The sequence below is a fragment of the Babylonia areolata genome, chromosome 13 (genome assembly GCF_041734735.1).
Source record: "Babylonia areolata isolate BAREFJ2019XMU chromosome 13, ASM4173473v1, whole genome shotgun sequence".
Lineage (NCBI taxonomy): Eukaryota > Metazoa > Mollusca > Gastropoda > Neogastropoda > Buccinidae > Babylonia > Babylonia areolata.
Window position 1 is genome coordinate 22,124,349 of NC_134888.1, and position 15,447 is coordinate 22,139,795.

At 45.1% G+C, this 15,447-nt stretch overlaps 1 protein-coding gene across 1 annotated transcript in view; it reads left to right on the forward strand.

Moving 5' to 3' along the window:
- LOC143288724 (uncharacterized) overlaps positions 1–11,450 on the forward strand; it is an 84,540-nt gene extending 73,090 nt beyond the window's left edge. The window contains exons 17-21 of the mRNA XM_076597350.1: positions 2,258–2,396; positions 3,952–4,071; positions 5,235–5,412; positions 6,056–6,291; positions 6,760–11,450. Coding sequence (XP_076453465.1) covers positions 2,258–2,396; positions 3,952–4,071; positions 5,235–5,412; positions 6,056–6,291; positions 6,760–7,023 — 937 coding nt within the window. The 3' untranslated portion in view covers positions 7,024–11,450. The remainder of the gene's footprint in view (positions 1–2,257; positions 2,397–3,951; positions 4,072–5,234; positions 5,413–6,055; positions 6,292–6,759) is intronic.
- The last annotated feature ends 3,997 nt before the right edge of the window (positions 11,451–15,447 follow it).

A 15,447-nucleotide genomic window follows, 5' to 3' on the forward strand; every position in this document is an offset into this window, starting at 1 on the left:
AAAGAAATAATTGCTTCATCACGTTCATTTGAGAGTATCGGGGGGAGGGGGTAGAGAGAAAGAGAGAGAGAGGGGGAGGGAGAGAACGTTAAGTCTTGTTGGCAATTAGATGGCAACACGGAATCTGTATGTATCCATATCCATGATAGATCTCTCTAAAAAAAAAAACAAAAACACCCAAAAAACAGTCTTAAACGATCTATAGCTTTCATATCTATCACGGTCTCTGACAGTAGCAGTTCATTCTTGAACAAACATGTCAACCAGTCTCTGTTTAGATATACTAAGGAACATCTTTACATCTCCAACACCTTTTGCAACCAAACAATACTAAAACTATTTGTACACAAAATTTCTCTTATCTTTGATACCAAACAGTGTTTTCCAGATCTATCTAGTTCCAGCAGCATTGGATATGCTTGATGTGGCAATCTTCCAACATTCATTTGTAACAATCTGAACCAGAATCTTGAACATGGGGTAAAGGATTTCACGTATAAAAGATAACTGCCTAAATCTCCATGCACTATTTTGTTAAGCGTCCTAGTTGGAACACCTAGAAATCTTTTACGAGCTAACACACACATACACACACACACACACACACACACACACACACACACACACACACACACAGAGTTTATTCACGCACGCGCTCCCATACCTTACAATTTCAGCTTCTTCAAAACGAAAAACAACAACAATCATAATGGCGAAGAATCGACGAAAGCTGATACATACGAGCGAGCGAGAGAGAGAGGGGAGGGGAGAGAGAGAGAGAGAGAGAGAGAGAGAGAGAGAGAGAGAGAGAGAGAACCAAGGTTTTTTTTTAATCGAGGGAAGTCAAATAAGCATGCATGTGCCTTTTTTTCATTCCGCCCTCAGGGCAAATAGAAAATGTAAAATGAAAATGATTCAAAACATCCACAAAGTAACAGAGAGATGTACACAGTCCTGATACAAACACATTATAAAAATGAAAAACAAACAAACAAACAACACACACACACACACACACACACACACACAATCCTGCACAAAACAAACACACCCACAAAAGAAACAACAACAACAAACACACAAAGTATGTAGGACACTGACTGTGGTTGTATTAATTAAGTATTGCAGTAGTGGTTAGACATGCGGAGGAACAGAGACAGAAAACGAAAACGAAACAAGTGAGAGAGGGGGTAGGAAGACATAAAGAGGAGACAGAGAGGGATTGAAAGAGACAGAGTGGGGGGGAGGAGGAGGAGGAGGAGGAGGAGAGGAGGAGGAGAAGAGGAGGAGGAGAAGAGGAGGAAGAGAAGAAGAAGGAGAAGAGAGAGAGAGAGAGAGAGAGAGAGAATACAATGATGATAGATTAGTAGTTATGTGCTTTGTTTTCATCAAGTTCCCGCCCTTATTACGACTGTACTATATCGGGACTGTACTATATCGGGACTGTACTACATTAGGACTGCACTATATTAGGACTGTACTATATCGGGACTGTACTATATTAGGACTGTACTATATCGGGACTGTGCTGCACAGGAAACGAAGACGAAACCAAAAGTATGTAACTCTGTAAACAACTACCACCACCACCCTCCCCCCCCCCCACACCACACACATTGCGTATTGTCACTCGGACTCACGCGAAAGCAATCAATAAATGGCAAACCTCAACAAAGAAACGTAACGCCCAACTCTGTCTTGGAAAAAACATCCTCGCTGTCTTTTATATCACAAGAAACACGCAGTGGTCTGCCACGAAGACGGATCTCTCCAGAACGCGTACTGTCCACTTCGTTTTATCGCAGTTTCTTTTCTGGCATCTGTCTGATTACTGTTTTGCCATTCGGAACAGACTGAGACAGCACACACACACACACACACACACACACACACACACACACACACACACACACACATATATATATATATATATATACACATATATGGAGAGAGAGAGAGAGAGAGAGAGAGAGAGAGAGAGAGATGGCTTTTTTATCATTATCAACCACAATCAATTCTTCTTCTTCTCCTCCTCCTCCTTCTTTTCCTCCTCCTCCTCCTTCTTCTTCTTCTCCTTCTTCATCCTGCTTCGCCTTGTTCGTCTTCGTCGTCTTCTTACACAGCGGCAAGTGTGTGTGTGTGTGTGTGTGTGTGTGTGTGATCTTACTGACACGTGTGTGCATGTTTCGACACCCCTCCCCTTCCACCCCCGTCCCCCTACACCCCAACCTCCTCCTCACTGCCCCCCACTCCCCAGGTTCTGGGACACGAACCTGGACCTCGCGGAGGGTGACCTGACTAAACAGACGGCCAGCCTGGCGCTCCACCAAACCCCTGGCCAGGCCATGGCTGACGTCACCGTGGACGAAACGCACGAGGATACCACCACTGAGACGGTCAGTGTGAGGGATGGAGGGAGGAGGAGGAGGGGGCTGGTGTGGTGGTGTGGTGGTGTGGGGGGGGGGGGGGAGGAGGGGGGCTGAGCGGTGGGGGGTGGGGGGGCGGGGGTGCCGCTGATTGTGTGGTGGGGGTTAGTTGGTGGCTGGAGGGATGGGTGTGTGGTGTGTTGGAAGATGGGGGGGGATGGTGGGGGGTGGAAGGGGTAGGGGGCTGGGGGGTGGGGGGTGGGGGGGGTGGAGATGGTGTCAAGGTTTTGTTTCAGTTTCAAGAATGAGTCAGAGCGTGTTGACTGTTTCTTATATGTTCGTACGCTCTTTTTTTTCTCTCTTCTCCTCCTCCTTCTTCTTCTTCTCCTCCTCCTCCTCCTTCTTCTCCTCCTCCTCCTTCTTCTCCTCCCCCTCCTCCTCCTTCTCCTCCTCCTCCTTCTAACTTCCTCCTCCTTCTTCTCCTCCTCCTTCTTCTCCTCCTCCTTCTTCTCTGCTTCTCCTTCTACATCTCCTTCTCCTTCTAACCTCCTCCTCCTTCTACTCCCCTTCCTCCTCCTTCTTCTCCTCCTCCTTCTTCTCCTCCTCCTCCTTCTACTCCTCATCCTCCTTCTTCTTCTCCTCCTTCTTCTCATTCTCCTCCTTCTCCTCCTCCTCCTCCTTCTCTTTCCCCACCACCTCCTCCTTCTCCTCCTCCTTCTTCTTCTCCTTCTGCTCCTTCTACTTCTCCTCCTTCTTCTTCTCCTCCTCCCCTTCTTCTCCTCCTTCTCTTCTCCTCCTTCTCTCCTCCTCCTCCTCCGTCTTCTTCTACTCCTCATCTTTGTACTTCTCCTGCTCCTTCTTCTTCTACCTCACATGTCTGCTCTTAATATATATATATATATATCATTGACATACGCACAGATCCATCGCAATGGTCAGGCCTTGAGATGGCGATGAGAAGGAGGAAAGTGATGAGGATGGGATTAATAAGGAGATTGTTATAAGAGCTCTAGCATTTTTTCGCCTTCCTCTTCTGATTACGAAGAAAACGTTTGCGTACATTTAATTCGCCTGTGTATATATTTGTTTGTGGCTTTCATTACCTGTAAGATTGCGAATTGCTGCCTCTCTCTCTCTCTCTCTCTCTCTCTCTGTGTGTGTGTGTGTGTGTGTGTGTGTGTGTGTGTGTGTGTGTGTGACTGAGTATGTGTGTATGCGTGTGTGTGTGTGTGTGTGTGTGTGTGTGTGTGTGTGTGTGTGTGTGTGTGTGTGTGTGGTGTGTGAGTGTGTTTGTGTGTGTGTGTGTGTGTGTGTGTGTGTGTGTGTGTGTGTGTGTGTGTGTGTGTGTGTGTGTGTGTGTGTGTGTGTGACTTGAGTATGTGTGTATGCATTTGTGTGTGTGTGTGTGTGTGTGTGTGTGTGTGTGTGTGTGTGTTCTTTTGTTTATCAGTTTGTAATGCCCCATAGCCCCCCTTACCCCTGCCCCGCCCCCCCAAAAAACAACAACAACAAAACAAATAAAAAAGAAAAAAGAAGAAGGGGATGAAACTTGAAGAACCATGATACATACACATGTGTGAAACAGGTATCGACCAGTGTATCGGAGGAGCAGTTGACGTACGTCGTCAAGGCCGTTCTGGACCCCAGAGACAACTCCACTCAGCTGCCCCTGCAGTCGGCCATCATGCTGGGTATCGTGGACCAGGTCCGTGTGTGTGTATTGTGTATGTGTGTGTGTGTGTGTGTGTGTGTGTGTGTGTGTGTGTGAGAGAGAGAGAGAGGAATACATAATGATTGATATGTACATAGTGGTCCAATGCTTAGCCTATTTCAGAGACTGACATAATCTTACAGTTTGACCAGCAGCAAGGTGAGAGCTGTCTTGAACAACCAATAGATTCTTCACTGGAACAGGAATTCATTTGCAGCTTGGTCTTTTGTGAAGGACTGTGATTCTCGAACTAGGAGGTAAGATTGCACTGGCTCCTAGAGCTGCAGCCTTGAGGGGCTAGTTGGCCTTTTCGGGGTCGACCATCCCAACCCTGACTGTCCTAAACCCTCTTGGCCGAGAGAGTGGGGATGTAACTTGGGCAAGACGCTCTCCACTTTTATTAAATTTCTAGCCCAGATAGTCGGAACAGCGGTTGCCTTCTTTGTTTTTTTGTTGTTTTTTTTTTGGTGGTCACAGTCGGAAAAGACTGACTGTTTCATAATACGGCGGGAAAGGAAGTGTGTACTGGTTTTCGTTTATCACTGTGCCGACCCGCTTTCGTGGTGGACTTTTCGTCGCTCGCAGAGCGAGAAATAGGTCATATGACGTCATGGGCAGCCCACCACCTTAACTGGCTTCTTCAGTTGAGTTTGCACTGCCTTTGTTAGGACAGCTTTTCGGTAGGGTTTATAAATGGATCAGTTCGGATACGCAATGGCAGATAAAAAAAAAAAAAAAAAAAAAAGCGAACCCCCCCCCAAAAAAAACAAACAAAAAAAAAACACCCTCAAAGTAAACATAGAAGACTAGAGCAAACAACAGGCGTAATTATAAATCAAACATATCTTTTAAACATGCAAAAACCCTTCCGTCAGAACAGCGATTTCCACGACAAAATTTTGGTCTTTCTGTGATGTGAAACAACAGTAACAACAACAACAACCCCCCCCCAAAAAAAACCCACAAAAACAAAACAAAACAACAACAACCCACAACAACAGGAAATGGAGACGCGCAATGCGCACGTGGTTCTCGTTATAAAAAACCTCCACGAAAACCAGACGAAAGTGGGTCTGCACACCCTCCCTATTATTACCACTATCCTCTTCACCCACCCACCCACACCCACACACACCCCTCTACCTGTCCCCCATCAGTCCCAGGGCCTGTACGTCAACCCCAAGACAGGCCAGTCGATGACGATGAAGGAGGCGATGTCGGAGGGCAAGATCATCATCGAGATGCTGTCCAAGAAGAAGCTGAGGGAGGAGAAACAGTCCTACGGGCTGCTGACCATCCGTTCCACCCGGGAGAGTCGTCCCTACACCATCCATGGTAGGACATCGACTAGCACCACCACTACTACTACTACTACTACTACTACTACCACTACTACTACTATTTTTATTGTTTATTGTCGTCGTCATCATCATCATCATCAGCAGCAGCATCATCACTTCTTTTTCTTCTTATCATCATCACCATCATTATCATTATTGGTAGTAGTAGTAGTATACCCCACCCCTGTTTATCTATTGTCTTGATTGTTATCTTTATTATTGTAATTATCGTGCTGGGTTGATACTGTGAAGAGGCGAACAACAAGAAGTTATCATCACTATCATCATCATCATCCTAGTAGTAGTAGTAGTAGCAGTAGCCGCCGCCGCAGCAGCAATAGTAGTAGTAGTAGTAGTAGTAGTAGTAGCAGAAGCAGCAGCAGCAGCAGCAACAACAGCAACAGTAGTATCCAAATAACTCATGACTAACGAAAACTTCTTCGCTCACGAGCTGCATCTCCTTCGTTCACTCGTATGTCCACGAGTGGGCTTTTACGACGTGTATGGCCGTTTTTACCCCGCCATGTAGGCAGCCATACTCCATTTTTCGGGGGTACTAACGAAAACAAAAGAAACTCTACCCAAACCCAAACCCCACCCCAAACCCTTGCACATGAACGGGATACGTATACCTACAGGCGTGAGGGACCCGGCCTCTGACCGCGTGCTGACGGTGGAGGAGGCCACCCGGGGTGGGGTGCTGACGGCGGACTCCACCTACCGCACTGCCACCGGGGACGCCCTGCCCCTGCACGTGGCCATTGAGCGAGGGCTTCTGGACGTCACGTATGACCCGGACCAGGCGCCGCGCCCCGAGGTGGTCAGCAAGACGTACGCCGTGCACGGTGTGGTGGACCAGAAGAAGAAGCAAAAGGTGTGTTGTTGTTGCTTTGTGTTGTCTGTGTTTTGTGTTGTTGCTTGGGGTGGTGGTCCAGGAAGAAGAAACAGAAGGTATGCTGTTATTTTTGTTGGTTGTCTATGATTGTGTTGTTGTTGTATTGTCATTTTGTTGTTGTTGTTCTTCTTCTTATTTTGTTGTTGTTGTTGCTTTCTAACGTTCGTTGTGTGTGTTTCTGTGGTGGCTTTGGACCAGAAGAAGAACCAGAAGGTGTGTTGTTGTTTTGTTTGTTGTTGTCTATATTTGTTGTGTGGCCATTGTTGAACAAAAAAAAAGAGCACAATACCTTAATATTTGTATTAGTAACACGAAATCTATTTATCTATCTATCTATTCTTTCAATTAACCTTTTTCATCAACTTATTTCTTCCCTTGCTCACCCACCCACCCACCACCACCACCCTCCTACCCTCTTTATTTTTTTTACATTGTATCCCCGCCCAGGTGTCGTTCTCCGAGGCCGTGAAGCACGGCCTGCTGGACCGTGACAGCGGGGACTACATCAACAACGTGACCCAGGAGCACATGCCGGCCCACCAGGCCATCATGCGAGGCTTCATCAAGGCTCGCTTCGTGGCCGACCCTACGAAGCTGGACATCGACCCCCGCAACCAGATCATCATCCAGAAGTTCGACAGCGCCCGGAGGAAGCTGATGAAGGAGATCCAGACCGTCAGGGCTTTCAAGGCTATGGCCAAGAACCAATGAGGACAGTTAGGGTCAGGGTGTGTGGTGTGGTTTGGTGGGTTGCTTTGTACAGGGCTGGGTGATGTCTACGTGACAGGATTTGGTTTTTTGTTGTTGTTGTTGTTGCATTATTTTGGCACAGCCGACCGACCACTCAGGCCTTGCCTTATCAAGGCTGGTCGTGGACTGGGTCGATGATTGGTTTGGGAAAAGTGTAGAGTCAGAGCTTTAAACTTCCGTTGGTCAAGGGCTGGTCTGCATTGGGACTGATTAACTGGGTCTGTGATTGGTTTGGGAAAAGTGTAGAGTTAGAGCTTTAACCCTTTCACCGCCAGTCAATATAGAGTACAAAATTCCCTTGTGGTATAAACACAGAAAAGACAGTGACTAAGAACAGCTGAGGATTCCCCCTGCGATGTATAGAAAATATGGCCTATCCTACAACCGAACATTAAGAGCAGTAGGTTCCTGGATAAGAGACCAATGAATGGTCACCTTTCAGTGACGTGGGTCCTCTACCACGCCTGTGCATAAATGCGAGCTTGGCGGTGAAAGGGTTAAACTTCCGTTGGTCAAGAGCTGATCTGGGTTACGAATGGTAAACTTGGTCGGTGATTGGTTTGGGAAAAGTGTAGAGTCAGAGCTTTAAACTTCCATTGGTCAAGGCTTTGTTTGGGTTGCTAATGGTAAACTTGGTCAGTGATTGGTTTGGGAAAAGTGTAGAGTCAGAGCTTTAAAAATCCATTGGTCAAGCGCTGGTCTGGGTTGCGAATGGTAAACTTAGTCTGTGATTGGTTTGGGAAAAGTGTAGAGTCAGAGCTTTAAACTTCCATTGGTCAAGGCTTTGTTTGGGTTGCTAATGGTAAACTTGGTCAGTGATTGGTTTGGGAAAAGTGTAGAGTCAGAGCTTTAAAATCCATTGGTCAAGCGCTGGTCTGGGTTGCGAATGGTGAACTTGGTCGGTGACTGGTTTATAAAAAAAGTGTAGAGTCAGAGCTTTAAACTTTAAACTTCCATTGGTCAAGAGCCAATGACGGCAGTGTGGGTCGGGGGGGGGGGGGGTGCAGTTCGTTGGACTGGTGACCGGAGTGAGGAAACTGTAGAGTCAGGGATTTGATTAATCCATGGTCAAGCATTGTTAAGAGAAGGCGGTTTCTTGCCTAGCTAAAGTGGCTTTGTGTTTTGGGGGTGCTGGGTGATATATGTACAGTTGTCTGGAGTGGGTACAGTTAACTGGATTGGGGTTTGGTGTGAGAAAAATGTAGAAAAACTAGAGTCAGAGCACTGTAAAGAGAAGACGGTTTCAGCACCCCCAGTGTGGTATAATAAATAAACTTCTTGCTGTGCCCTGGTGGCTTTGTATGTTAGGACTGGGGGTGTGTATGTGGGCGGTCTGGAATGTTTTGTTGTTGCTGTTGCTTATAGCCCAGCAGACCACACTGGGCCATATAAGGGCTGGTCTTGTTTGGGTACTGTTCAATGCATTGGTGATTGACGTGCCAAAATTATAGTGTCAGAGCTTGGCTGATGTGGGTTGGGTACTACTGTTCAATGCACTGGTGAGATTGGCGTGAGTCATAGCTTTAAAAATCCATGGCTGAGCATTGTGTGAACTGGGTTGATACTTACTGGCTGACGAGAGAAATTGGGGGATGAATTTGTGAGAGTGAGAGGTGAGTGATTCGATAGATGTGTGGTTCATCAGGATGTGGTTCCGTAAGTCGGACTAGATAGGGATGATTGTGAGAAAACCACCTTTGTGTGGAGTGTGGGGATGGCTTCGTAGAACAGGGATATAATATAAGTGTGGGTATCTGGTTTTGGTTCAGATGGTTGAAACTAAGACTAGTTAGAACTAGTATCAGAAAACATGCGGTCAGTGCTTTGAAATCCTGAGCCAAACGCTATATTGAAGGGAGGCTGAGTGGCTTTGTAGGCCCAGGATAAGTATGTTGAGCGTTTGGTTCAGTTAGCTGCGGTGAGTAGGATTGATCCCAGGTGCCAGCTGCATTGCTTGGTTCTAACTTTTTGACAGTTATACGTGACTAAATGCCTACGTTGACCGAACTACGCCATTGGTCAGTTCCATACTATACACAGTTAGTAGCGGGTTGCGACCATACTAGGCTCTTCCGTCCGAGCAATGCAACTGGCTCCAGTGCTTTTGATGGCAAAGCGTCATTTAGAAGGTAGACCAGTGGTATTCGCTTGCGCCCTTGGGTTCATGTTGTTCAGGCGTCTTAGTGTTGTGGAGATTTCGTGGTTCGAGGGGGTGGGGAATCGCTGAGAAAGGGACGGGTTGCCTGCAAGAATTAGGATTACTGTGTGTTCAATTTGGGTTGTTTTTCGATTAATTAATTTAGGATTTTTTGTGAGAAAACTACGCATCATTTTACAGTAAACCATCATGGCCACGTACAGTGAAGGAGAAGATAAAGAGAGTGTTTGTAGGACATAGGGTGAGTATCGCTGGATTGGATTTAGTTCCGCTGGTTGCACTGATATTGGTTGATGTTAAAGATCCGCTACGGGATTGCCCTCAGAATCATGGACTTGTACCAGCAAGGAGGATGGGAAGCGGTTTAAAAAAAAGACGTGGGCAGGGTTAATGACCAGGCTGGTTTAGAACTGATGTGACTGAGGTGATATGATGAAAAACAAACAAACATGTGACTGTTGATGCGTTTTGGGTTGCTGTCAAGAGAAAAAAATACCCCCCCCCCGCCCCCCCCACAAACAAACAATTTTCCATGTCGTGTTGGCCTTTGATTCCAGGCAAACAACACATAAAAGAGAACAGGGTAGTTTTGAAAGAAAATAAACACAAAAAACCCAACAACAACAAACCATGACATGAAAAGCCAAGGTGCGTTGAAGTGGATTAGACAAGCTCGTATTGATTGGAAAACTTCTTACCATTATGGAGTTAAAAATCCTAGCCTGACACCATTAAAAGAGGTGTTGTCTATAAAAGTCGTGAGACTGGACCAGGATGGGTTGAATGAGGTGGACATGATTCAATAGTTGGGCAACGCTTGTTACACGGTCTTTCTCCATGCGCTTTCCGGGTATGAGAAATTGGAACGTGTACCGTAGAGTGTACGACAACACCCGTATGCGCTTTCACTATTTTTGTTTTCATTTTTTGTGTGTTTTTAGTGGCTTACCTGTCAACAACGAATAGCTGTAGAAAAGTGTTCACCAGGGATTCTTCTCCTGCTCTGTGTCTTAAGTTCGTTTCATGCGCGAAAAGTATAAGCTGAATTCTGAACTTTTGATTAGTTATTTCATCTTAAACTTCAGTATCCCCCATTGCCACCACAAAATTTACACATTAACACCTTCTACTCTGCTCAGGATTTATTGGGTAACGCCCTCTAATCTATACAGGATTTAGAGAGTATCTATCACCCACACCACCACTAAAAGTAACACCCATGCCGAAACAGCACTCAACATTTAAAGGACAACACACACAACGCTACTCAATGCTACGCTGAAAATGCTGCTTTCAACTTTCAGTTTTTATTGCCTGCAAATTCACATTCAGCTTTGAATCCTTTTTCTTCAGCTTCTTCTTTCTTCTCTTCTTCCTCCTTCCCGTTCTTCTTTCTCCTCCTCCTCCTCCTCCTCAACTTCTTGCTTCTTCTTCTTCATCTCGTACTATTCCTCCTCCTCTCCCCAACTTCTTCCTCCTTCTCCTCCTCCTCCTTCTCATCATCATCAACTTCTTCCTCCTTCTTACCTTCCTCCTCTTCCTCCTCCTCCTCTTTCTTCTTCTTCTTCTCGTTCTTGCCCTCTCCCCACTCTTTATTCCTTCTCCTCCTCCCTCTTCTTCTTCTTCTTCTCGTACTTGCCCTCTCCCCAGTCTTATTCCTCCTCCTCATTCTCTTCTTCTTTTTGTTGTTGTTGTTCTTCTTCTGCTAAACGTAGCTGCTTTTCTTTAGATAGAGCAATGGAATTAGATCAAATACGTCGTAAATATATTCCTGATCTCGTTGTTTCGCTGTTTTCTACAGATATATTTCTATGTACATTTCGGGGGGCTTACATGACAGACGGCCGCTTCTCAAAACGAACCCTGTGATTGGTTCCACATTCCTGTCACGTGACCTATAAACTCCGGCTTTCAGATTTTTTACATATTTACACAATGCTTTTTTCTTAAGATAATAAGTACTTGTTATTCACGATTTATATTTTGTAACTATTTTATCCAAATGTAATGCATTCGTGTATGCCACGTGTAGAATTCACATGGACTATTTGGTGTCTTGATCGCTGATGAAAGGTGCTTTTTTGTTTTAGAGACATAATCTCGGATTTGATTATCTGTTATATCTTTGACATTTTATAATCCATTTTTCTTTCTATGTACTACAGCAAGTACAGTGATGGTTTCTGTATATATTTTTTGTATCAATTCAAGTAAATTATCACAAAAGTTCTGAGTCATTGTTTCGTCTTTATATCCCATTTGAACTCTCTCTCTCACTCTGTGTGTGTGTGTGTGTGTGTGTGTGTGTGCGTGTGTGTCTGTGTCTGAGTGTATATATATATATATATATATATATATATATATATGTATATATATATATATATACCACGCACGCACGCACGCTCAAACACACACACACACACATACACACACACACGCGCGCACATCCGTACACATCCACCCCACTCCCACCTACACACACACACACACACACACACACATGAGCGCGCGCGCGCGCATGCACGCACACACACAAACACACACACACACACACACAAACTCACGCATCCACATACACATGCGCGCGCACACATACACACAGAGAAACACATACGCAGACGCACGCACGCACACATGCATGCACACAAACACATCCATCCATTCACATCCATCCCACTCTCACCCCAACACCTACCCACCCACCATCATACAGCCATACACGCCCCCAGACCCCCCACATCCCACCCCTCACACACACCCTCCAACAAACACACGCACAAGATCGCGAGTCGAAGGTAATTGAATAACAAGTCATTCCTCATCACGGCCACACTCCTTCTTCTTTCTTCTTCTGCTTTCGTGGGCTGCAACTCCCACGTACACTCGCATGTACACGAGTGGGCTTTTACGTGGATGACCGTTTTTACCCCGACATGTAGGCAGCCATACTCCGTTTTCGGGGGTATGCATGCTGGGTATTTTTTTGTTTCCATAACCCACCGAACGCTGACATGGATTACAGGATCTTTAACGTGCGTATTTGATCTTCTGCATGCGTTTACACACGAAGGGGGTTCAGGCACTAGCAGGTCTGCACATATGTTGACCTGGGAGATCGTAAAAATCTCCACCCTTTACCCACCAGGCGCCGTCACCGTGATTCGAACCCGGGACCCTCAGATTGAAAGTCCAACACTTTAACCACTTGGCTATTGCGCCCGTCTACGGACACACTCATCTCTCGGGATTCACTGAGAATGACTTATCTGTCTTTGTTGTATGGCTGTCTTTCGGTTTGTCTGTCTGTCTGTCTGTCCGCCCGTCTGTCTTAATGTCTGTCTCTCTGGGTGCCTGTCTGTGTCTTTGTCTGTCTTTCTATTTAGTTCCATCCGTGTCTTTGTCTGTCCGCGTCTGTATCATACTCCCCCTTATCTCTATTATTCCATGCGGGCGCGCGCCTCTCTCTCTCTCTTTCTTTCTGTGTGTGTGTGTGTGTGTGTGTGTGTGTGTGTGTGTGTGTGTGTGTGTGTGTCTGTGTGTGTGTGTGTGTGTGTGTGTGTGTGTGTGTGTGTGTGTGTAAAAGTGTGTCCGTGTCCGTGTACGCGCAGTTTTCGCAACACGTGCTCAGCAACGCTTCTCAACAGAAAATATTACAGATTAAAAAAAAAGAAAAAAAAAGAATGTATGTCTTCATGAAATTGTAAGATTTCTGCATTCCTTTTCTGTTTTTTTTTTTCTCTCTTCTTATAGACAAGATGATATCCACTACAGATTAAACATTTAATGATTAATTCTTAGCATGACATCTGGATGACAGTCCGCGGACAGTGACATGCCATGTCATGCCATGCCATGTCAGTGTGTCTGGCATGAATAGCAGAACAGAGTGACAAGTGACACCACCATCCTAATCAACAAGCGGCCAGATCAGAATCGCACATACTTGTCCTAATGGCTTTGACGGCCTTCACAGCCGCAAACCACAAGCACAGGCACTTGCAGTGAAACACTGGTGGCCTCGATTTACTTTTTCCGATTTTAAGAAAGTTGTACACACACACACACACACACACACACACACACACACACACACACACACACACACACACACACACACACACACACACACACACACACATATATATATATATATTCTGTTGGAAAAAACAAAAACTTTGCTTGTTAGGCAAGTGCATCAACATACAGAAACAAAGGTGGCGCTTCACTATAGTGACGAGCTCTAGATAGATCTATTGATAGATAGATGAATAGATATACATTTTTGTCACCATATATTTCTCTGTGTGAACTTCAGATAGCTCTCCACAGGGAGAGCTCGTCGTGGTAGTACAGCTACCATCTGTTTTTCTGTATGTTCATGTACTTGTCTAACAAGCAAAGATTTGTTTGTTTTTTCCAACAGAATTTGAACCCTATGTTGTCATGAATTCTTTTACGTGCGCTGAGTGCATGCTACTGCACACTTGACTTTGGTTTATCGTCTCCACACAATATATTGACAGGGACAAGCCCTTTGTTGTCGTAGGCTCTTTCACGTGCGCTAAGTGCATGCTGCACTCTGGACTTTGGTGGTTTATCGTCTCGTCAACAGACTAGCACCCAGACCACTATTCAAGGTCTTGTCGAGGGGAAGGCGGTGGTGGTGGTAAAGATATACCTGTCCGGTGTGGGTCTCAAACCGACACCCAGTCTGACACAGCATGGAAGATCTCTGCTATCTTCACACTTAAAAAAAAAAATAAAGACCTGGCAAAAAACAAAAAAAACAACAACAAAAACACACACACACACACACAAAAAAAACACACCAAAAAACAACAACACAACAACAAAAAACAGAAACAAGCAAACAACACCCCCCCCCCAAAAAAAAAAAAAAAAAAAAATCTAAGCTGACAATTCAAGCCTTTGCCTTTGCTATCCATCACCGGCCTTTTAATCAGATTTTGTAGATGGCGATTTGAATTATACGTTAACGTGGTGTCTAAATTACTAAAATTACAGTGCGCTAATTAACACGTGCCTGTTTCTGTAGTTGCACTTGGCGAGAGAGTGAGAAGAAGGATGTAGGTTTGTAGAGTCTTACTCTTGAACCACAGGCACACGAAACGGAGCACAACTTCGGAGCCCTACTCACTAAGCTCAGTCACTGGAAACGGACAAAACACGATGCTCTTTATAAACCATTGGAAGAAGTGGGGAGTGGGGGTGTGGGGGCGGACGTATCCACAATTTAGAGAGGGATGTTATTTAGTGAATGTGACCCGAGAGCTAGTCTTTCGTGGGAGATTATGAATTGGATGCATGCAAACAGAGAAAAAGAAAAGAAAGAAAAGGCATGGAAGTTGTCTTCGGTAGAATGGTGTTCAAAATGGAAAAGAAAGGAAGAAGTCTTCATAAGGAACAAACTTACACAGAGAAATTAGCATGTTTTTTTTTTTTTATACTCTGATCTGGTAAAAACCTTACCTGCACGACAGTGTGTGAGTTACAAGTGACTGAGAACGTTGATTTTTTTTTTTTTTATACTTTTTGCATTCATTATAAGTTGTTTCGCTGTTTTGATTGACGACTTCTCTTTTACGAAGTCCACGAAGTAATTTTCTGTAATTGCATTTAGATATTTGTTTCAAATCCCCCCCCCCCACCCCATGCTCCCCATAATTATACCCGGTTTTCCTCAACTCACTATTCACCCCCCCCCCCCGCCCCCCCGTTCCCCTCCGCTTCTAAACGATAATACTCAAATATATACATTAATACTCTAACGAAATGTCTTCAATCACCGATATGTGTGACGGTACATTGAATGAATTCCTCCTCCTCCACATAGACAGAGAGGAAGTGAGTACCTTAAGAACACGATCATCCGGATCATCATCATCGTCGTCGTCGCTACTACCAACGTCAGCAGCAGCAGCATGCTTCTTTCATTCTTCCTCTTCCTCCTACTTTTCTTTCTGTCTTTCTGTCTTTCTTCTTGCTGCCGCTGCTGGCTGAGGATTGAATGATAACGACAACAACAACAACAGCGACAACAACGACAACAACAATAACAATAATGATGATGGTGATGATAATAATAATAATAATAATAACTTTCAAGTCTGGCCTTAAAACCCACCTCTTCCCAAAGTAGCGTCCCTTCCCTGCCTCTTCCTTGTCTTCAGTTTCTCCAGTTTTAGAGTTAATGCATGCGTGTGAAT